At 35.9% G+C, this 24,862-nt stretch overlaps 1 protein-coding gene across 4 annotated transcripts; it reads left to right on the top strand.

Moving 5' to 3' along the window:
- Window positions 1-101: 101 nt before the first annotated feature.
- acox3 (acyl-CoA oxidase 3, pristanoyl) lies at window positions 102-24,862 on the top strand. Of its 4 annotated transcripts, none has more exons than XM_049482843.1 (18): window positions 102-123; window positions 3,949-4,121; window positions 4,349-4,582; window positions 4,721-4,795; window positions 5,524-5,613; window positions 6,389-6,532; window positions 7,153-7,241; window positions 7,436-7,532; window positions 7,982-8,164; window positions 9,266-9,388; window positions 9,496-9,616; window positions 10,205-10,327; window positions 10,523-10,636; window positions 14,642-14,757; window positions 20,149-20,323; window positions 20,438-20,505; window positions 21,882-21,968; window positions 24,037-24,862. In XM_049482843.1, exons 2-18 carry the CDS (start codon window positions 3,954-3,956, stop codon window positions 24,154-24,156), a joined length of 2,127 nt encoding a protein of 708 aa, XP_049338800.1. In that variant the 5' UTR covers window positions 102-123; window positions 3,949-3,953; the 3' UTR covers window positions 24,157-24,862. The 4 variants fall into 4 exon arrangements, with proteins under 4 accessions (XP_049338800.1, XP_007248073.3, XP_007248074.3 ...); XM_007248011.4 differs by lacking the exon at window positions 102-123 and adding an exon at window positions 2,387-2,478; XM_007248012.4 differs by lacking the exon at window positions 102-123 and adding an exon at window positions 2,564-2,855.

Raw genomic sequence — 24,862 nt, 5'->3', positions numbered from 1 at the left:
AGTAAAAGCGTTAAACTTAAGAATTTACCTGAGAACAACAGGAGCTGAAGCATGACTGTTCCTTCACCTGTCCGTGACAGTGATGGACATTAAGAAGTTGTTTTTAACAGAAGTTCTACAGAAGTAGGTGTATTGTAATGTGGGCGCATATGTGATGTAAGGCAGCCTCTAAAGTTCTGCCAGTCTGTTCACATTGTTGGCATTTTAACAGACTGATGTGTTTTTCATACTGTTCCATTTCCTCATTTTGCTTCAGATTATATCAAATCTTTAAAAGTTTCAAATCAAATCAAATCATCTACAAATGGAGTATAATGGTTGAAAACATTTTTGACCAAGTAATATTAATTTGACAGTGTGTTGACTTATTAAATTGAACCAAAATTTGTAACACATTCTTGTTTTTAATTCTTAATTGTTATTAAATAGGTGGGTTATATTTTCATTCTACCAGAAAAAGAACTGTTTACTGTTTGCTGTTTATAGCCCAATATTGCCACAGCTTTTGTGTCTAAAGTGATTTTGTGTAATATTGACCACAACTGTTATATTACTTGGTACTACATGAAGAAACTATTAAGTGCTGACAAACGTTTTTTGAAGTGTATACAGAACATCCTGCATTTGTAACTCACAACATAATGAGCAGTGCATTACAAACAGTGGCATGAAAAGTATTTGCCCCTTACAGGTTTCTTTTGTTTTTGCCTTTTTGTCATATTACATTTGTCAGATTAATAACAAACTTTAATATCAGACAAATATTACCTGAATAAATATAAAAAGCATTCAAAAGTTTTCATTTATTAAGGGAAAAAACAATCCAAACCAATCTAACCTTTTGTGAAAAAGTGTTTGCTGCTGAACAAAAAGAACACAAAGGCCTGTCTCACATTTGCCAAAAAAAGTCTTGATGGTCCCCAGGATTCTTTGGACTGAAGTGATAAAGGCAGAACTTTTTGGAAGATGGGTGTTCCGTTAAATCTGGGGAAAACGATTGCATAATCAAAAAAAAAGAACGTCATACTTAACGTAAAACATGGTGGTGGTAGTGCGATGGAAAACGCTTTTTCACACAGGGCTAGATTGGGTTGGATATTTCCTTTAATTAATAGAATTATCATTTACAATGTGCCTTTTAATGTTTAAACAGGTTATCTTTGTCTAATACAAAAAGAAGGGGGTACAAAAAGTAGGGGGCACAGACCTTTTTAAGCCACTCTATACAGTGTAGTTGATATGTAACTGGTCATAACGACATTGACAAAAGTGGTAATGGTTTCTGGTGATGTACTTCTCTTTAGCAAGTGACAGATATGTCCTGATAGGTTATTTTAGGGTGACTGACTTGGCCATGTTGTATCATCATAATCTAATTCATCTTACTAGATCAAAGCAGTAAGGCCTGTTTTGCTAGGACTTCTGCCAATGCGCATTTAGACACTAATTGCCCAGTTGACATTTCCTCCTTTTAAAACATTATCTTCAAACTATGTTGCCAGTTTGGGCACCTTTATTATCTTCACTCACCACTTTATCATACACTTTAACCACACTAACTATTTGGGCTGGCTCTTCTTCAGTGACCAGCAATTTGTTTTTTGTTTTTTTTGTTTTTTTCGCAAAGTACATTTAGCGCAGTCGGAAACAGTCAGAGGACAGGCATTAGCTTGATCTTTGACAAAAATGATGATATATAAGTGCATTTTTTTTAACATTATGGATGTAGGTTGTTGATTTCAATAATTAAATTATTATTAATGTATTAAATTAAATACAGCTCTAGAAAAAAATAAGAGGCCGATTAAAATTGATGAATTTCTTAGATTTTTCCAAATTGAAACCTCTGGAATATAATTAAGAGGAAGATGGATGATCACAAGCCATCAAACCAAGCTGAACTGCTTAAATGTTTGCACCAGGAGTAGCAATAATTTATCCAAAAGCAGTGTGTAAGACTGGTGGAGGAGAACATGCCAAGATGCATGAAAACTGTGAATAAAAACCAGAGTTATTCTACCAAATATTGATTTCTGAACTCTTAAAGCTTTATGACAAAAAAAAAACATTATGTTTTCTTCACATTATTTGAGGTCTGAAAGCTCTGCATCTTTTTTTCTTATTTTAGCCATTTCTCATTTTCTGCAAATAAATGCTCTAAATGACAATATATTTATTTGTAATTTGTAAGAAATGTTGTCCATAGTGTATAGAATAAAACAACAATGTTAATTTTACTCAAACATAAACCTATAAAAAAGCAAAATCTGAGAAACTGATTCAGAAACTGAGGTGGTCTCTTAATGTTTTCCAGAGCTGTATAATGGCAAAGTTTTCCTTTTCAGTGCTGAAGTAACGTTATAAGTGCATGTCACTATTGTACAGCAGAGCGTTTCAGTGAATTTCCAGTCAGGCCCGGTTGGGGGCAGTGTTGTTCTGTTGCAGCCGTTAGTTTTCTATAAGAAGAAGAGTCTCTAGGTGAGTCTGATATTATTATTATTATTGTTAGGTCGATACTAGACATATATAATCCTATAAACCCCCCTAAAATAACAATGTTTGAGGGTTTATTAATGCTGCTGTAGTTTGTACAGCTCGTGTAGGTCGGCTCTGTGTCAGAATGCGTTGAGCTTTAAAATAAACAACAGTAATAGTAACTAATATCCTCAAGGACAGTTTATAAACATTCTCACATAACCGCTATAAAACAGCTAGATTAATCTAAATCTAAACTCTCTAACTACTGCTAGTAACGAGACGCAGCTACGTGTCGAAATGCACGCAGGTTAATGACCCCAGCTCAGTCCAAACTTCAGCAATAAAGTGAACTTCGCCTTGTGGAAGAGCTGGAGAAGGTAAGTTCACTTGTTAAAGCGGGATTTGGACAATATTTCTATTTTATGTGGTTTTGTTAATACTAGTTAGTCAGTTCCTTTATTAGACATTATTGAAGCCATTAGCTGTTGTTTAATTGAAGATTTTGGACAGAATTTGCAGTAGTAGTAGTATTACTGCAGTAATAATATGTGAAACCTTAGTTGCTAGTAAGTAGTAAGCTAGTTTGCTGACCCAGACAGCAAAGAACATTTAATAAACATTAATTTAATTACATCTTTTAATGTTGATAATAAAAACAGCCTTTAAACCCCATTTTTAACATTGCATAACTGTCATCAGTCATATAACCAGTTAGTTAATCAGTTAGAATTGAAATGAATCAGTTTGAATTGATTCTCAGATTAAGTCAGCATCTATTTAAAGGGTTCCACATATAATGCTTATAGAAGAAAGTTTTATTTTATTATTAATATATATATATATATATATATATATATATATATATATATATATATATATATATATATATTTATTTATTTTGGGTGCATGTAAAAAGCACCAAACTGGATCTTTTTATGGACATTGTCACATTTGCCTCCATAAGAAGTTGGGTGTTAAAGCTGGTGGAAATGAGACTGTTATATCCAATAATATGGAGAGCTGAGTTTGTGGTCTGTTAAACCAAACAAAGGAGTATTTTTTTTATCGAAATGAAGCAACTGTCTGGTATTGACCACACCTGTACAGGTGGCATTTTTTTTCCTCTTCTTTACATGTCCCCCCCCCCCTCCCTTGGTGTCTAGATTTGTATTTGTTCAGAAACAAAATACAAAACAGTCTGAAGTTTAATACAAACAATAAACATGCAAATGTAACATTTAAATAAATCGTGAATTGATTCAACCTAAATGTGCACAAATAAATCAGTTCTAATGTCGGTGTCATTTTAGCAAATTAGAGATGGAAAACTTTAAAAACTTTTAACTTTAATTTAACATACTTTTGCTGTCCAGAGCAGGATACTGTATAGTTATGCAAATGCTATTATTTTTTTTATTATTTTTTTTTTTTTCATTATTATTTATTAAAGTTTTTTTCATCTTTTTTTAGGGAAAATGACTCTCACTGGAATCTCAGAGGCCAAATATGGCCTGGATGAGAAAAAGGATGAAGACATCCCAAACCTTCCCACTGGTCCTTTAGATGTGTACAGAAAAGCAGCTTCCTTTGACTGGAAGGAAATGTTGAGGTTCATGGAGGGTGAGGAAATACTTGCTTTTAAGGTAACATGATAGGATTTGCTGTTTTTCAGTCAATAAGATTTTTTTTGTTTGTTTTTTTGATTGTTCTTAGAAAAAGCATAGTTTGTGATTTGTGTTTATTGGACAGATATTAAATCTGATTTATCTGGTCTGATTTACACAATTCACAGGTCTCAGTATGCTTTGTTTAAGTGTTTTGCAGTTGCCTTTTATAACCTTTGCTTATTTTTTCTGTATTTGTTGAGCAGCAGTATGTTTTTCGGACGCTCGAGAACGACCCGCTTTTTGCAAGGCAGGCGGGTGAAGATGTTCCTGTGGAGCAGAAGAGGGAACTCACTTTCCGCCGCTGCAAGCAGCTGTTTAGGTACAACTTCCTGTCGCAGGATGAAATGATGCAGAGTCCCTGGAAGGTGACCGTCCTCAACGACTGTCTGGGGATGTACGACTGGTCTTTGGGTGCCAAATTTTTCCTCAACAAAGGGGTGAGCCAAGCTCTAGTCAGAACCCTTTACTGGTCATAGAAGAGCAAACAGTCAGAGGTCTGATTAAGCCTTTATTTTGTGCTAGCTAATTCCTTTATGATTAAATTCTGTTGATTATTTTGTTTTCATGTTTTTCAGATGTTTGGAGGGACAGTGGCTAATTCTGGATCTCAGAGGCACCATAGATTTGTGCAGGACATTGAACACATGAAGGTAATATTTTTTTTTCATTACTTTGCTTTACTGCTCATGCAACGGTTTACAGCTTCTCCTTAAGGACAGAGTGTAGAGCAGATGTAACCTCTGTCCTCAGTATAGATATGGAAACAGCACTGATTGACTCCAACCTCAGCCATCTTGTTTTCTGCACCAATTTGAATTGTGTTGTTAAATTTCTGTGCTGCTGTAATATTTCCAGGACTGAGCCGATTTTTTTAAATACATAAATACATTATTATTTTACCATTTGTCTAGGCAATTAGAGAGGTTCTGCTTGTAAAAATACCAACTTACATTAAAGCATTTACAGACAAGTTGAAATGTAAGAAAAGGTTATAAGAATATCTCATTTTGAAAAAGAAAATGTAGAGCAAATGAGGTAGTTAAAAAAAAAAAAATCCTTTATTTGTAAATATATAATCATAACCAGAACTGCTTATTCAGCATCATTAAGCACTAATTTGCAAAAGCAGGTGTTGGTGATAAGTAAAAAGAACAATTCTACATTAATTAAAATTTATTGTATTTATTCTAATTTTAGTGTTATTCTTTTTGTGTGTATGTACAATTCAGTGAATTATTGTGAACTGCTCGGTTGTAGGAGTGTATATAGAAAACACATGTATTTAGGCAAATTGTCATGTTACCTTTTTCTCTTTTAGGATCTTAACAGGAATCTTTCTATTACGCAACTCAAACAGTATTTGTTGGTATCTTTTTAGACTTTTGGCTGCTTTTCACTGACTGAACTAAGCCATGGTAGCAACACGAGAGCCATGAGGACAACAGCCAATTATGACCCCAGCACCCAGGTACACTTTTCTCAGAACACCACTTAAAGACACAAATATTTTATTGACAAATCATGTAAATCAGGTCAGTGATCTTTCATGCAGTAGTCTGAGACCCTGTTTAAACCTTCATGTGAATTAGTATCTGTAATATATCCAGATAAGATTTTAACCACATGCATTGTATGGAAGTCAGATGCATCTCCAGTTAGTCTGATTTAAATCAAGTTGCTATGTTGGGACCTCTGGCGCTGAGAAATAAAACCATGCTTGGTGTCCTTGGACACCATCTGCACTGGTTGGTGTATCTGCATTAAAAATGATGGTTTTGCATTTCCAGAGGGTTCTGCAGCACTCCATGGGGTGTTTAGTGTGCAGCTTTCTATGTTGAGAAAAGACTGTTCAGACTTTTTTACTGTACTGGGAAGGGTATTTTTTGCATCTTGCAGTGTGCTTCTATTTTTTTTTATTTATCTGTTTTAGTGGAAATTTCAGTTGTATTTTTATGTGAATTGGCCTTATCCAGATACACTCTAGATACTAAAGACTGAAGTGACGAGGTGAAACATTGTCTACAAGCTGCATGTGTAGCATATCTCTGATAATAGATAGATAAGATGGCCTTGGGTTTTCCATTCAGCTGGGTTTGTGTGTACAAAAATCATACTAAAATATATTCATCCTGAATTTGTCCATAAGTAAAGATATAATAAAGGAAAGCTGTTGCCTAGAATGTTCTTTAACTCTCATTCTTCTTGTTTTCTCACTCAGTCTCTCTGTTTTCGTCTCCTCACAGGAGTTTGTAATAAACACTCCTGATTTTGAAGCAGCAAAATTCTGGGTGGGGAACCTGGGAAAAACTGCAACACATTCTGTAGTGTTTGCTCAACTTTACACACCTGATGGAGTCTGCCATGGGCTGCACTCTTTTGTTGTTCAGGTACTGCATGCTCCTAATTCAGATTTATTTTTTTCTTTTGTTTATGTGCTTCTCTAACTTCCTAAAGTAAATTTATATGGCAGGTTAGGCCTTAGTTCCTTGCTTATTGCTTTACCAATAAGATCCCTTTGGCATGCCTCTTAATGCTACGTTCACCTACCTGAGTAACATGTAAACAAACTAAATTGTCATGTCAGGTTGCTCACTGTGTGCATGTAGCATTTTTAGCTTTAGCTTTAACCTTAGCCTGCCAGGTTGCTCAGACTCAAAGACAGGGCTGAGCCATGTAGCATTGTGGCTTATACTAGCATACACTGACTTAGACTTGACCCACTTTAAGAGAGCCCATTCTACATCAAGAGAAGAGCAGTACTGTTGAAATACAGCAAACATTAATTAGACTTTGGCAAGATATTCATAACACATACTTTGTATATTTATGTTGTGGGGAATAGAGTGTGACATACTTAGAAAGAAAACTCAGATTTAGGTTCCCAGGGGCTTTAACAATAAGAAGTATTTTGTTAATATATATTTGTTTTAAGGAAAGTAAGGAAGAACTGGCTAAACATTTTCTTTTTTTTATCTTTTGTGTTATATTTTTCATTTTCATGTTGCAGGTCAGGGATCCCAAGACATTGCTGGCAATGCCAGGAGTGATGGTTGGAGACATGGGAAAGAAACTGGGACAAAATGGACTGGACAATGGGTTTGTAAAGGCGCTTCAGTTACAGTTTTGTGCATTTAGGTTTTTATTCAAGAGTATTAAATGGGTTGATTCTTCTGAAGTACCACTAGATGGCAGTCAGTCTAAAGTAAAATCATTGTTCTGCCTACGTGAAGACTAGTAAGGGTCTTCTGTATTTGTAGTTATCTAATATTTGGATGGTTTTTATGTTCCAGTTTTGCAATTTTTCACAATGTCAGAATCCCCCGGGAAAATCTACTCAATAGAACTGGAGATGTGACGCCTGATGGACGTTATGTGACTCCTTTTAAGGTCAGGATAAAAATGTTCTCTATAAAAAAATTAAGTGCATAAAGTTACACATTACTTAATTATGTTCCTGTTTATTGTTGTTACTTATTGGATCAAAGCAAATTACTGAATAATATGTTGGTTGTTCATGTTTTGCGTTATTCACGTAGTAAATTGTCATCAATAGTTAGCAGTGGTCCGAGTCCAAGCCAGTCTGCCTTATTCCAGCCTTGGTTCTGGATGTGCAAAAATCTTCAATGTTTTCTTTTTAAACAAACAAATGTCTTTGGAGAAGGGGTGTAAAGCTGTTAGCTTTTTTTGAAAGATGGGAACCTGTGAAGGGGATCTTAAAAAAACAAACAGTAGACATGTTAGCTCACATTCTGTAGCAGGAATGCTTTGCTTATTTGAAATGTCATGCTAGACTGAATGAAGTCTCATTTCTCTGTGTATTTCATTTCCTCCCTCAGGACCCTAATAAGCGTTTTGGGGCTTCTCTGGGAGCATTGTCTGGAGGCAGAGTGTCCATTACAAGAATGGCTGTGGTGAATCTGAAGTTGGCCATGACTGTTGCTGTGCGTTTCTCAGCCACTCGGCGTCAGTTTGGGCCTAGAGAGGATGAGGAGATCCCAGTACTGGAGTATCAGCTTCAGGTACCTGTATTACACGTCTTATTGACCAGCCTGTATTATGTTTCCATTAAACAGAAGATAGCTGACATGTTAGTACATGCCAGTATTTTAATCTGCAGCAAGGAAAATCTGCTTTTAGTCACAGTGCACCAGAGAGCTGGAATCCATTACAACAGTCACTTAATCATTGTAAACTTTTAATGACCAACCACCTTCCTGCTGTAACTGTTTCCTTTTTAGTTTTATTCACATTTTTAAAATGTGTTTGCTTTTAAATGTGTTTGCTTTGTGTTTACTTTATTTTTATTAATCTCTTTCTCTTGTCTTATTTTAGTTGTGTTTATTACATTTACTAGCACAGATTTTTTTTATTATTATTTTAGTCAGTAGTTTTACCATCAGTTTCATTTTATTCCTTGTGTCTGATTTTCTTTTTCCTTTTGTGTACTTTTTGTCTCTTATAGATTCAATCATTTATGCTTAGTTTTGTTTCCTTTTTTATTTCTTTCATTAAAAATGAGGGTACTATTGTACCTCAGAGTAAAAGATAAGATTGATTTAGTCACCAATACTGATCTATTAGTGAAGATCATTACAATGGTAACAAGACATAGACAAAAGGACTTTTTTGAGACAATGGTTAATTCAAGGATATTTGTCTTAATGTACTGTCATTGATTTAAATATAGACACGAAAAATATAAAAAAGAAAACATACTGTACAGTAAAACTTTTTTTTTTTTTTTAGGAATTTTAGGCCTAGTAAAGTAATTTTCTTTTAGCTCACAGAGCATTGCTATGGCTTAAAAACAGTGTTTAGCCCATGTTCTAGTCCATGCTCCAGATCTCTGTAAAGCTGTCAAGCACCTTGTAAATCTTTTACAGTGGGTATTGAAGAATATAGTTTTTAGTTGCCCTTTTGGCAGCAAATTGGTCTTTGTCACCAAATGATTTAAAGACAAATGAAGTGTTTCAACAGAGATCTGATTTTTTTATGCACACCTTTTTATCTCTTTTTTTATTTTCAAGGTAAAAGTTGTAAAAATAGAGCTTGTATGTCTGTGCAGCTGTATTTTACCTCATGAATACCAATCTTTTTTCATTATGTATTCTCTTTGACAGCAATGGCGTCTCATTCCATATTTAGCAGCTGTCTATGCACTAGATTTCTTCTCCAAATCCTTCTTCAGCAATTTTGTGGAGTTCCAAATTGGCCTCTTCATGAAGGACAGCAGTGACAGACAGGTACAATATTACTGAAACGCACAGGAATCAAAACAGCAAAGCTTTGTGCACAGATTAAACCAATTAACAGTTCTCCATGTTTGTATATGTATTTTCTACATCTTAAGGCTGAGCTAGGTAGAGAGATCCATGCTATGTCTTGCTCCAGTAAACCTCTGGGATCGTGGACTGCCCAGCGAGGAATTCAGGAGTGCCGTGAGGCCTGTGGAGGACATGGATACTTGGCGAGTGAGTAATCTGTCTTTCATTTCAATTTGACATATTTAGAAGTGGCTCAATCAGTGTCTTTAACTTTTCAGGCATACTTGGTAGTGCATCATCATGCAGGGCTTCTGTAATATTCTGTGCACTTTTAAGATAAGAACAAACGCTTAAGCACCAACTGCAACAGTCGGTGTGAATGCCTGTAAAACTTCAATGTGGAGTTCCTTAGCTGTCTTTACTCTTAGCTCTTAGCTTTGCTCTGTTGTAAAACTCAATATACTGGACTGAGTAATGGACTCACGTGAGGGGTGTCCGGTTAGTATAGTTTTTGATCTGCTTGCCCAACAACACAGGTTATTTCATTCATTCTACAAAAATGTCCGGACTAACAAAACATTTTATCATGAAGCACACTAGGCAGATTTCTACTCTGAGTGCGATGAGTTTCTGAAGCCTTTTGTAAAGTTCATATTGCCATCTAGCTGTTGAATGAGGAGCTACAGCACCATATGACCTCTCAAAGCACTGCATCAAATCATGCCTCATATAGTCTCAGGAAGGAGTCCTGTTTCAACTAACAAATGAAAATGTTCTTTTATTTTCATGCTTTAGTGAACCGTCTTGGAGACTTCCGCGATGACAACGACCCAAACTGCACCTACGAGGGGGATAACAATGTCCTACTGCAACAGACCAGCAACTATCTACTTAGCTTGCTGCAACACAAACAGCAGGGTCTGTATCTCAGTACACAGTGTCTGTGTTAATATAGAGTAGTAAAAAAAAAAAAAGAAGGTAAATTCTCCCTTTGGGGATATTCGAATGAATCAAGCAAGCTGTGGTGAGACATTGTATTTAGATTGACCCAGTTCTTTGGGTTCTGACTCATTTCTCCTGCTTTCTATTGCTTTTGCACACCCCCAATTTTAGGTAAAGGGAGGATACAGTCTCCTCTGGAAACAGTGAACTTCTTGGATGACTGGAACAGGATTCTGGAGAGCAGGTTCAGAGCTGCTTCTGTGGATGACTGCATGAACTCAGCAGGTGTGTCAGTATTTAAAGAAAAGACATTCTTAAAAAAAAATGTTGCGTTATAATTATAGTCACTAAATTTGACCTCCTTTGGCCAAAACTCCAATGTATAAGAGATGTGAGGGTGATCTTTTTTAATAGCTAAATTGTAAACCTCTGAACACTTGGGAATAGCGAAGTGCAGTGGTTCAAACTGTACACACATGTTCAATCTTAAAATTCCAAGGACAAACTAATGGGGGTACTGTGAGCCTTGTGTGCTTTTGCAATCTGTAATCGATTAATTATTGTTTCTGTTCAATGCAGTAAGCCTACTTAAGGAAACAGAGAAAGATAACAGAAGTTTAAGGAAGTGTACAGACCTATGGTGTCAACATGGCATCCCCATGAGCCTTATGTTAATTATTCAGCTATTAACCATAAATTAGAAACCTTTGGAGATTGTGGAGTTCCACAAGATTCTACTGTAGAGCCTATGGCACTGATGCAGCTTGTATACAAAGTTACATATACTTTAATCATGAAATACAAACACATTTTAAGTAAGTACAGATGGAAATATAGATTTCAATCAATAATATTTTTGTGTATGCAGCACATTTTCTGAGGTCACCTGGGGTACCACCTTGGGAGGCTCTAGGTACCACCAAGCATACATGTACCACAGTTTGAAAACCACTGGTTTAGTGTATTATAATGAGCTCCCATGGAATTATCAGTTACTACCTGTGTTAGTTAGCAAGAATCTTTAGCTGCAGTTAACTGGTATTATTTTACTTAGCTCACTCCAGAATTAAAGAGCTCTTCTTTTTTTTTTTTGCAAAGTTTGTCACTTATACACAGTTTACATGCCTGTCCACCTAATTGACGTTCTGATACCACTGTATTTCTACAGATTCCACAGTTTTTAATTAGTAAGAAATATATAAAAGTAACTAATGCTCATTTAAACCATTCCGGCAACTGCTAAGAATAACCCAATAATCTTTTAAAAGGATCTTGTGAAAGTAGGTTATTTGACTGTTTATCCATTTGGAAAAAAGGATGTCTGAACATCTTGCCTACAGACGGTGTTACTTTCCAGTCTAAGCCTGCTGTTCTGTTCAGCAGCACAATAGTGGTATGTGTGAATGGCCAGTATGTGCAAGCTGTAAGGTCTGCCTAAAGCAATGTCTCATGCAGCATTTAAACTTAGGACTTCAACTTGTTTTTATTAGAGATGACCATATTTTGATGATGTTGGTGTTGAGGGAAAATAAGAGGGTTGTTTTCCCTGCTCACGCTGGACTGGACTTTCCATAATGACTCATAGCAACAATGCATGGAGGGGCTAAGCTACTGTCCCCTAAAACCCCAGGAAAAGCTCCTTTAAATGCTGTATAACACATATGGTGTCATGTTGCACGTGTGTTTTACTGTAACAAGAATGTTATTTTGTGCTGGAGACGCCTGTACAGGGAGGCTTGCTCATCCTGGTGCATGGCCTCTGCAGCACATCTGCTCTACATCTGCGCCCTTTCATTCTTCAGCTTGTGACTTAACTGGCTGTTGCCTGGGGACCAGGGTCAGAAGAGCTGGGTTTTAATTGGACGGGGAGACAGAGGAATACTTGCTGTGGGTCACGCTCTGTCACCCAGCATATAACCTGAGCAATGTGTCAGAGGAACGTTTTGAAAGCAATGATGGGTTTAACAGTGCAGCTAGTCACACTTGAAGCAATATATTATTTTCTAATCACTGTTTGATTAAAAGTGTAGTTCTTTTTGTAGTTTTATTTTATTGGGCAAATAAGTTTTTGAGAGGAGGAAGAGAATTTTAATTGGTTTAAAACATAATTTTTTTTTTATTATTGCTATTGGGGCTGCAATGATTAGGCATAATCAGCAGCGTTGACTGTTGACGGAATTTTAACATGTCTTAATTTGAAACAAAAAAAGCAATACTAAAGAAAAAATGTTACTAGATATTTAATATTATAAAGGGCCTTCTTTTTACTTAGACAACTGTCAGTTGTTATGAAGTACGTATTATACATATCCCAGTCAATCCTATTATTATATATAAATGTCTTTTTAAAATTAATAAAGCCATTTCTGGCAAATAAAGTAAATTCTCAATCGATCAAAACTTCCTACTAAACTATCATACGGCCAAAGAGTTCAAACATGGGCATGACAAAAATAATTGTTGACTTATCCAAAAAAAAATCAGCTACAGAATATTTAATATTAATCAGTGGACCCCTATATTTTGCTCCTACAATATTCCTCTGCTGTAAATGTGGTGCTGTCAGAAAAGAATATGTCCCTAGCACATGTGCATTGTAGGCCAACCACTTAGCAACACACCACAGTCGGTCCAAACTCAGTGTTTTTTCCATTTGACAGAACTAAAAGTGACATCACCTACCAACTGTCTGGTTTCAACCTTTTACCCAGAGCAGCTGTTAGGTGGTAAAATGACACAATATGCCACCAAATCAAGTGAAATGTGTGCATAGTGTTACAACAGATGCTGATTGCAGCCAAAAGAACCAGCCCTGGGGTCTCATTATCTTCCAAATGTCAAAAACAAACCGGCTCATTTCCTTTCTATGACTTTTTTTTGTAGGATCTCTTTCAGCTGTGGCTTTTGAGGACTTAAGGCTCGCTTATACTCCCCTGACATATAAAAATGAATACGTCTGTTTTAAATGATGTAATTGGCATTGTCCACATACTTCTATGGGTCCTTTATTTTGGAATGGATTCTAAAGAGTGCATCTACTAGAGGGCAGTACAGAGTGAAAAGATTCTTACAACAACAAACATGGCAATGGTTTGTGAAAAGATTGTAATAATATACTTATTCTTCGTTCTGCTTACGTCAGGGATCGGAGGTCGGAGCTGGGAATGACGTCAATCCTGAGTTTGCTGCATTCCAGTTAAACAGATGTCATTGTTGTTAGCATAGCTCCAGATTAGCCTTGCTAGCGATAGTAGTTGCATTATGCATTTGTTGTGCATATAACCTTTATGTAAGCAAAACTACAGATAGAGGTTGAAGACTACTATGAGTAAGATTGATTTAATAAGACTCTAATAGATAAAAATGCTAATAAACAGTATAATACAACTGCTTTTATGACTGTTGATATAGAAACAACCATCTTGAATTGTGAATGTGGGGTTGGTGAGGCTCTCCTGAATATTATTACAAAATTATTATAGCAGAAGAACAAAATATTACAATGCCAGTTATTTCCAGTATTGTGCAATCCTTTCTCAAACTATGGCATGTGTATGAAGGCAAGTGTAAGGACTGTGTATTGGCAAGAAATTGAAGTCATGCTGTGTATCACAACACAGGGTTTCCGATTCAGTGTATCACAATATATTGCCATGCTGTAAGCAAGGCATAATACTGCGACTGTTTAAATACATTTTTAATAAAACAAACAGACAAAATAAACACCAAGTACAACGGAAATATCTTTCTGTATTCATATACACGTTAAATGTAAATGAGCCTTGATCCTAAACTTTCCTGTCTGGCTGTTGATTCAGTCTCACATATCTCACTTTTCAAGTCTCACTCCCTAAACTTTCACCCAAACATAAAGTGCTTACACTGTTGTCATGGTTTCTAATCTGAGACCTTATCGGGTGTAGATGTGTCAAGAGTGTTAAAAGCAAAAGAATCTGATCTGATAATCAGATCCAGTTTGGCAGCCTTTGCTCCATCTGTTTTCAGTATGATCATTAATATCTATCTCTATATACATAATAAATTCTCCGGTGGTTTCTGCACGTTTGACTTGTTCATTTATCAACATGGTTTACGTGAACTTGCTTTAAAGCAACCAACTTTGCTCCCTAAAATATGGAAACCATATTAACATATATAGAACAATTACGAGGAGATGCAAGGTTTCATACATATTTTGTTTAAGAAAAATACCAGTGGAAATTCAGCACTTTTCTCTAATTCTCGACATCAAGGAATGTATATTTCATTTCTATCATGTTTTGTTTCCAGTGCCTCTGGCAGCGTATAAGTGGCTGGTGTGTTTCCTGCTTGGGGAGAGTCAGAGGAAGCTGACCCAACAAAAGGCTCTGGGGCTGGGAGACTTTGAGGCTCGCAATAACAGCCAGGTACACCTGCACTCTGTATTCCAGTCTACACTATGATTATATTGTTCTTGTATTGACAAGAACCTTTCAGATATGACACATATCACAATACTAGGGTTACGAATCAATATATCCAAAAATATAGCAATACTGTAAACAAGGATGTATATTGTGATTGTTTAAATTGATTTTTTAGGAAATTGTTCATAGTAGACTATGATATTTCTAAAATCTGAATAAAAGAAAGTTTACTCTTTATGCGATCAGAACAGTGGGATCTAAACACAGAGTACAACACTGCTATCTAGTGTTCAGGGTTTAAACACAACACAAAATGAATCACTGTCTGATGCACCACCAAATGAATGGCATTCTTTCTTTAAAACTTAAGTACCGTATTTTTCGGACTATAAGGCGCACTTAAAAACTTTTAATTTTCACAAAAATTGACAGTGCGTCTTATAATACGGTGCGCCTTTTGTATGGATTTTACTCGTCAGGTTGTAAGGAGCAGTAAACACACACTCCGTGCAGCGTTATAGAGAGTTTCAGTGCTATACAGAGTCCAGAGCCGTGCAGCTCCGAGGCTGAGCAGCAATAGCATTAGCTAGATGCTAACCGCTAAGCTAGCTAGCTTATTCACTGAGATCAGTATTATCTAAATTTTACTCGTCAGGTTGTAAGGAGCAGTAAACACACACTCCGTGCAGCGTTATACAGAGTTTCAGTGCTATACAGAGTCCAGAGCCGTGCAGCTCCGAGGCTGGAGCAGCAAATAGCATTAGCTAGCTTATTCACTGTTCAGAGATCAGTATTATCTAAATTTTACTCGTCAGGTTGTAAGGAGCAGTAAACACACACTCCGTGCAGCGTTATACAGAGTTTCAGTGCTATACAGAGTCCAGAGCCGTGCAGCTCCGAGGCTGGAGCAGCAAATAGCATTAGCTAGCTTATTCACTGTTCAGAGATCAGTATTATCTAAATTTTACCCGTCAGGTGTAAGGAGCAGTAAACACACACTCCGTGCAGAGCCGTGCCGCTCCGAGGCTGGAGCAGCAATAGCTAGATGCTAACCGCTTAGCTAGCTAGCTTTTTCACTGTTCAGAGATCAGTATTTTCTAAATTTAGCACTTTTAATACTGCTGGAGCAGTATTATTAGAGTTAGATGCTAATCGCTAAGCGTTCACCGTTCAGAGGTGAGTTATCGGCCTGTAAGTCTGTGCTGCTTTGCCTGGCTAGCATTAGCTAGATGCTAAGCGCTAACTCTCTCAGAGGTGAGTTTTATCAGCCTGTAATCTGCTTGTTTACCGTGTTAAAACAAGCTACGGGGGACGAATCGCTAGCTAATATCACACTGTCTTACCAGAACACGCAGGATTACTCAGTGTAACGCTGTCGTTTAAGTTTGGGTTAACTTTACTAGTTTAGGTGACTAGCTAGCGTGCTAGCGGATAGCTATGCTAACGCTGGTGCAGCAAGCCTTAGTGGACATCTGGAAATCTAAGCTTACTGTAAATAAACTGAAGCACGTTACTCACCCAAATAAACAGTTTTCAGGAGAGGAATCTGTGTAGATTAATATCCAGCACTCGTTTGACTTTGAAATAGCTAGATTTGTATACTGAGACGCTCCACCGGCAAGCGACCACCCCCAGTGGGGGAAGGGAAACATGGCGCCACCCCTGTTCACTTTGATATAGGCACCCTTTCTAGTGTCACTTAACGCGCCTTATAATGCGATGCGCCCTATGTATGGAAAAATAGCAGAAAATAGGCGTTCTTTGATAGTGCGTCTTATAATACGGTGCGCCTTATAGTCCGAAAAATACGGTAAATTTAAGTAATGTGTTTTTTAAACATAATTTTTAAAACACTTGAATATTGTAAATTTACTGCTTTGCATACTGATGCACATATTGTGTACACCTTAATGCTACTAAAAAAAAGAACTACACTAAAGTGCACTTTAAGCAGTATTGAATGTCACTATATATTTTTTTCTATCAACACAATGTATGATTTAAAGCATATTGCTTAAAATACATTTTATGAAAATACAGATAAAGTATATTTAATGTGAATTTATTGTATTTAGTGTATTAAATTGAATATGTACTTTTAGTATTCTTTACTCAATTTGAACATACTTTTAATCCTCTTAAGTATACTTCCTTTTTACAAGGGTTCCATTTGGGGTAGCCTTGCAGTGTAAAGTAAATACACAGTATCCAAGAAATACAATGTGTGTGTGTAATCTGTTTATATTTACCATTTAAATGCACTATATATACAAATATATGTGGGCACCTTTTCTAATGAATGTATTTAAATACTTTAAATTGCACCCATTGCTGCTGACACAAATTTGAAAATGCGCACACACACACACAGCTTGTGAGTTGCCAATGAAATAAGATTCTCAGAAGCAGATAAACATACCATTTGGCACTGTGCCTAATTCTAGCATTAAGTTGTGGAGCAGTGGAACTGCTTTCTTTGGAAAGATGGTGCTCCAGCCAATACTTTTAGGAGGAGTTGAGTAAGGGTTTGGAGATGACATGAATTGTGATCATCCCACACCCTGTTCTCACTAAAGCTTTTGTCACTGATTGCAAATCAGATCCTTACAGCAAAGTTCCAAAATCTAGTAAAACGCTTTTCCTTTTTTAACACCCTAGATTTGGAAAGAAAAATGAATGAGCATATGTCCCAATATTTATATACATACATACAGTGTATATTCTGTTTCTGCTTTAAGCCAGTTCAGACCATATATGTGAAGCATTTAACAGATGTTTTAGTGTATTGGATCCCATCCAGTGTTCTAAAGGCCATTTCATTGTGGCTTTTAAACCATAAATCTTTTCAAACTGAGCTTTTCAGACAAATTATAGTTGAGAAAACCAACAAAATCCAATTTCTGTCATGAATGGCTTCTACTACTCTCATATTGTGGAGGTTCCATTTGTTTGTTGCTAGACTAAACACACTTCAGTATAATGGGCCTCTCTACAGAGGGGTGAATTAATATCATAATGTTTCAGGGTATTTTTGCAATAATAATATTGGCAATATATTTTATCTCAGGGTATACTATTACAGGAAACATCAAGAAAGATGTTGAAGATGTTGATTTTGTATAAATATAATAAGTTTCAACCATTCAGTAGAAACAAGAATTTGTCTATTTAGTAAACAACAGTTACTAACTTTGATTTTGTACAAAGTAAAAATTATTTTACTAAATAAATAATCTAATAAAAAAGAAATAAGGTACAATCTGCAACAGTACAGAAGTCCAGGGATATAAATCGTAAACAGTTACACAAAAAACAAAACAGAGAATAGAGTTATTATGAAATTATGGATTTTTAAGCCTTTCAAAAATGATTTAATAAAGATAATATTGTGTATCATATGATATGGCACACTCCTAGGGTCCAGGCTTTGCAGGTCCCTTAAGACTCCATTACTCACACTTGGACTGATATATAACTACTTCAATTAACCGTAATAGTACACCCAGAAATGCTTGTTGTCCTTGCACAGATGGATGGAAAATAGAAGAGGTGTGTACTTTTTTTGAAGTCTGCCTGTGCAGAAATGGCATGCGAGGGTCTACAAGGTCTAATAAGATAAGATAAGATAAGATAAGATAATCCTTTATTAATCCCGCAATGGGGAAATTTACAATGTTACAGCAGTACAGAGGAAAGGACAGAGAAACATGCCAGGAAAAAAAGATATATAAAAACAAATAATGATAAATCTATATATACAAAAACAATTACAGGAAATATATAAAAGCTACTTTAAAAAAATTATATATAGTAAAGGAAATATATATATATATATATATATATATATATACATCTAGTGCATAGAGATATAATTATGGTAGGGTGTGACCAGTATTATTGCACAAAGAGTAGCAGTAAATAAATATCAAATAAATAGTAGATAAAAAGGTGAGAGAAATATTGCACGTTAAACATATTGCACAGATGGTGAAGGTAGATAAGGTGACATGTAGTGAGGTAGATATTGCACACGGTAAGCATTACAGCTATACTGAGTAGTATGTAAGTTTGTATGAAGTACTGAGATAATAAACTAGTGTTTAGTCGTAATAGCAAGAATTCAGAGAAATGGCAGCTTTTCAACTCCACCCAAAATGTGCCTAACTCCACATGTCGCACCCCACCCTCCTTCCCTGCTCTGCTTGACTTCAGTTTGTCTTCGAGTGTCAGACTTTCTCCAAAACAGAGCATGTCCTGCCAAGTGACCTCAAAACAGGACTATGTGAGAGGGGACAGGGCTGGTTCAGAGTAGAAGGCTAATAAAATGAACAACCCCCAACTCTCTTTATAGTTGTTTCTCTTTGTGTGTGTTTCAAAGGACAGAAGGTTGTGATTACAGTCATTTGTGAACGTTTGCTTAAACTAAGTTAGCAAATTATCTACATAAAACTTTTTAAATATGACATCTTGTATTAAAAACATTTAATTTTTATTTGCTTGTAGACAACAAAAAAAATTAACACTTAAGGAAGCAGATCCTCTGATTTTGTTTTCTTTTAAATTAAAAGCAGTAGTAATACTGAGAGAAGATGAGACAAAATATTTGAATAAATAGCATCAATGTGCTTCTGCTACTATACCTGTAATGTCAAATATATTCATTCTGAAATCTGTGTGTGGTCTGGTCGGTTTTCCCAGGAGTTTTTCTCACCATTTCGTGTGTCTTTAGCCCTATCCAGACGGGACTAGTTTCTCAGGGGATCCTGGGGTAATTTTCTCTTTTATGGGGGGTCCTCTGTGATTTTATTCCCGTCCAGAACGACTATGTATGTGTTTTTCTCAGACGTCCTCTGAGAAAATTACAGGCTGAATTACTTACTGTTTTTCGCTGAACTCTGTGGTACTCCGGTAATTTTTGTTTCGTCCGGGCGCACATCTCTGGGTTTCGTATCCCCGCAACAGCAAATGGGCGTGAACGTGATGTCATGTGACGGAGAAAAGAACTGAAGAAAATTGGTAAGATTTAAGAATGATCAACAGAGTCCTTGCTAAAATGACCAGATTCATTTGCTCTGAAAGGAGAGTGCACTACAATGCACATTTTACTTTTCTGCCTGATCTCTGCAGTTACACATTCTCACCAGAGAGGTCTCTAAATCCCCACATCCCCAAATTGGTACAGACTGTTGCTTTAAACTAAGAAAATGTGTAACAATTGATTTACATGACACTTTTTTAAAAATATTTTCCCCCCCTCAATATGTTTAGTCAAAGTGGGCCAGCATAATTTTAAAGAAATGTGTTGCTGATACAATGACTTCTATACAGCCCTGCATGTTTGCATGTCTATTAAGTTATTTAAATATTCTCACTCTCTGTTTTTCTATATAGGTATATTACTGTCGTTCACTGGCGATCGCCTACATTGAGCACACAGTCCTGCAGCGGTTCCATGACCTGACAGAGGATGCGGAAACTCCGGCAGGTGTCCGACCAGTTTTAAAGAGGCTCTGTGCTCTTTATGGCCTCTGGACCCTCACCAATCACATGGCAGTCCTTTACCAGGGTAAGCCTTTCTATGCCCACACAATCATGACCTAAATGGAAATTATACCACTAATAATTGTGGCTTTTAATGCATCATCATTCATCCAGTTGAATGTTTGTTTTGCTTCGTTAGGAGGGTATTTCTCTGGTAAGGAGCCTGCAGACTTCATCCAGAATGCTATTCTCACTCTGTGTGGCCAGGTCAGCATTTTTTTCAGCTTGAAAAGCACCTGTACATATATAACCACATAAACATATGCAGTCTTATATAAACATTAGGGCACCATTGGCTAGATGATACAATCTGTTGTTTTATCTGTTGAGAAATGGCAGACCCAACTGGTAATCTTATAAAATGGTGTGGGTAACTCCCCACAGTTTGTTTTAACCCTTTCGAAATTGTGGACAAAGTTCTATGTTGACCTTAGCACTTGCTTCCCAATTTATGTGGCTCATCTAGATTTGTGACAAAGTCTATTTACTGGGTTTTAAATATATACAGCTCTGGAAAAGTATAAGATACCACTTCAGTTTCTGTTTTTCTGATTTAGCTATTTATAGGTATATGTTTTAATAAAATGAACATTTTTATTCTATAAACTACGGACAACATTTTTCACAAATTTAAAATAAAAATAATTGTCATTTATAGCATTTATTTACAGAAAATGAGAAATGGCTAAAATATAAAAAAAATATCAAACCTCAAATAATGCAAAGAAAACAAGTTTTAAGAGTTCAGAAATCAATATTTGGTGGAATAACCCTGGTTTTTAATCACAGTTTTCATGCACCTTGGTATGTTCTCCAACAGTCTTACACACTGCTTTTGGATAATTTTATGCCACTCCTGGTGCAAAAATTAAAGCAGTTCAGTTTTGTTTGATGGCTGTGATCATCCATCTTCCTCTTGATTATATTCCAGAGGTTTTCAATTTGGTAAAATTAAAGAAACTCATCATTTTTAAGTGGTCTCTTGTTTTTTTCCAGAGCTGTATATAAACAATGAAGCACTGTATACGTTTACTAGAAAACAGAAAGAGGGATGAAAAGAACAGATGAACTGAGGTACACATTGTGTTTAGAAAAAAGAAAAATCTTGTGTACACTGATATCTTACGTTTTACACACTGTATTGCATAAGGAACATGTTCAATAGCAGCCCAAGCTTCTTTGTTGATCTTTGCTTGTTTTACCAGCATATGAGCAATTCTCTCAGAGTTGGTCTTCCAGGTCTCCACCCAGCCTCCACAGTTCCCCTGAACTGCCATTTACTAAGACCATTCTGCACAAGCTGAAAACGCTTGGCCACCTTTTTATAGGCTGCCCTACAATTGTTTACATACTAAGACCTTTCTAAATCTTGGCCATGATTTGTTATTTTATGTCATGACCAGTATCGTAACTGTGCATTAGGATTTAGGATTTTAGGAAAATATTGTTCTTGTTTGATTAGCAGCATAGACTGTGCAGATTATCCTCAGGTAAAAATTATGATAATGATTGCATCAGAAGACTGTATATTTAAACAAACAGATGAAAACAGCGAGTGTGCTAATGACCCTTACTGTCCCCAGCTGAAAGACGATGCAGTGGCTTTGGTTGACGTGATTGCACCTCCTGACTTTATTGTGAACTCACCAATTGGCAAGGCCGACGGTGAGGTAAGAGACCTGCTGTTGCTCAACACTCAGCTGCAAAAACATGCATACACTTCCCTACGCACACTCTCTCCTGTGGTGATTATTTTTGTAGATTTAATTGTATTATTTGCTTCATAGTTTCTTTCAGAACCAAAACTTGGCATATTCTGTATAAACAAAGAATAGAAATTATCATATTCGTGTTTTTGTACCCAGCACATTTCACAGCAAAACAGGTGTGGTTAAGGGCTTTTCTCAGGGGGGATAAAGGAAAGTACCTCTACGGCCCATTTTCTGTGGTTCTAACCTGTAGCTGACCCTCATACTTACTCTATCGTTGTTGATTCCATAAACAAAAACTACAAAAAATATTGTTTACAACCTGTTTTTCAAGAACTACAAAAACAAGAAGTATATTTTAAAAAGGAGAAGTATGAAATAACGTATTGTGCTTTTTGTCAACAAATCTGTTTAGTCATTAGCACATATTACCTTTCAACAACAAAACACAATCATTATATTTTTCGATCTTTCCATTTTGTGAAGTACACAAGTACATTTAATCAAAATAAACTAACTTGTAGGTTACAAAGACAATAAGGGACTGTCTTTAAAGTGCGGACACTGTTTAAAAACATAAAACATTCACATTAAAATGAGGTAAAAAAAGGTAAGAGAAGGTAAGTCTTTGATAGAAGAGTTAAAACAGAGGAGAAGTAAATCATGAATATCTGTTAAGTGTCCGACTTTAATAAGCTAAAAAAAATTCATAACAATATTTACTTGACTTGACTTTTTGTTTATGTTTCATATTTAGTTTTTAGTGTTATTTTAATGCTTATTTTTGACTAAAACCTGAATATAATATTTTAGTTTTTGTAAAATAAACTAGACAAAATCTAAAAGTAACACAATACAATGTAATTACAAAAATGTGACATAATGAAATAAAAAATTAAATAAATGAACATTTTAGTTAACACACCTGTGCAAATTAACATTGTAATCCAGCTGATGAAGCACACTAACAGTTTTGGAGATAGTTTAGAGGAGTTTAGAGGAATAAATTTTTGCCAGTGACTGTAGAGTTTTAATTTATATGTGGTTCATTAACGCTTTCCTGGCATCAGTTTAATTTTCTAAACGACAAAGCACAACACTTTCATAAACTGTAAATTAAATATCTTAAATTGATTCAGAATGTACAGGGAAAATCTGCATGCACTACTCGTATACACTAAAAATAACATTTAACGGTACAGGCCTTGTTACAGAGCGCCCGTAATTACACCCTGTTTATAGGGAAAAAACCCATACAGTGTCACTATAAAGATCAGCATCACCTATTTAAACTGTAACGACCGCTGGCTAAGTACTGTGAAACAGTCCTTGTGTATTAACACTGCTGACACATTAGTAAACCACTGCAGCTAAAGGCTGAAGAGTTACTTAACTATGTGTATTTGGAAGCTTGTTCGATGAGCCATTGCCCTCAAGGTGATTTAATATCTTTCCCCCCTCTGGAGATGTGTTCCTGTCTGAAAAGGCATGTTTGTTCCCTACTTTAATAAGTCCTCTCTGCACTGTTGATCCATTGTCTGTCAGATCATAAATTTGTGGGTGAATGGAAACAGACAGCCCTTTTATTAAAAAATCTGAATAGAGAGCCCCAGACGTTTAACAAAACAGTGAGACACACTCACACACAGCCCTTTTGACTGACTCCACTAGTGGGTCACAGACACTTGAGGGTTGTTTATGGTTGAGTCAGTATTTACAGGAAAGTTACTCTTCGTTCTGGCACTGGCTCCTTTCTCTGAGTCCACTCCTTCAGTTCCTGTAAAGAGGATTTCTGACTTGCGAAACAACACCCAGGATTGTTTGATTGAGGCCTACTGGTCAGGTCCTCTGAAACATTGCTTGTGTAAACTTTGTTTGAATGAGATGAGATTCACTAGATATGTTAATAAACACAGTAATCAGTTTTTCCAGCGTTTTAGTGGGTTCAATTGAATTTGGCAGCATTTCTTGAAGAGCATTTAAGTATTTATGTCCCATAACTCTTTTTTTTTTTGTTTTTGTGTTTTAGCTCTATAAGAACTTGTGGGCCACGGTCATGCAGGGCAAGAATGTTCTGGAACGTCCGTCCTGGTGGGCTGAGTTTTGTTCCGACAAGCCTAAAGTGGGATCACTCCGAGCAAAGCTGTAATGTAAAGCAGTTTTTACAAGACATTTCTTCCTGAAAGATGTGCCTTGATAAAATATATAATATGGTAAACACAGACCATTAAGAGGGGGAACATCTCTTTAATCAAGCTTAATGTTGTTGAATTTATTGGTGTAGGTCAGAATTAACAGAGCATCAAATGCAAATAATGATATTAATTATAAGCTAAGAGGGAAGTGTTGATATTAAATGTCATAGAAAATTCTTACCAAGCTTGCTAATAGCATTACATAAGCGAATGACTGAAGTTTTATAGAGCTCTTTTAAATTCTTGCATAGTAGCGTTAACTAGGTGAAGCTGTTTTTAATGGCTGGAGTCTATTAGAATATTTGGAGATCATTAAATAAAGATAAGGGACAAGATCATGGATTTATTATTATTATTATTATTAACTCCAAAGAGCATTACATTACCAGTTTTTCATTTTTAAATAAGCACTTCTTCTTGCCAAGTTGAATTTTGCCTTATTATGAAATGCACTGCAGGTATCCTGTTCATGTATTCTCATCATGTTGGTAATTATATTAATTTAAAAGTGTGGTAAGATCTATTAAGGTCCAATATAATTGTAATGTTCTGTGCAGTTGGTGAAAACTGTTTGATACCACTATAACATTGTGATAAACCACACACAATGTATGTACTCAAATAATTAAAATAAAAAAAGTTAACTATGAATAAGCCTGA

The sequence above is a fragment of the Astyanax mexicanus genome, chromosome 8 (genome assembly GCF_023375975.1).
Source record: "Astyanax mexicanus isolate ESR-SI-001 chromosome 8, AstMex3_surface, whole genome shotgun sequence".
Taxonomy (NCBI): Eukaryota; Metazoa; Chordata; class Actinopteri; order Characiformes; family Acestrorhamphidae; genus Astyanax; species Astyanax mexicanus.
Note: the sequence above shows the minus strand (reverse complement) of the source record. Positions and strands in the feature narration are given on the sequence as shown.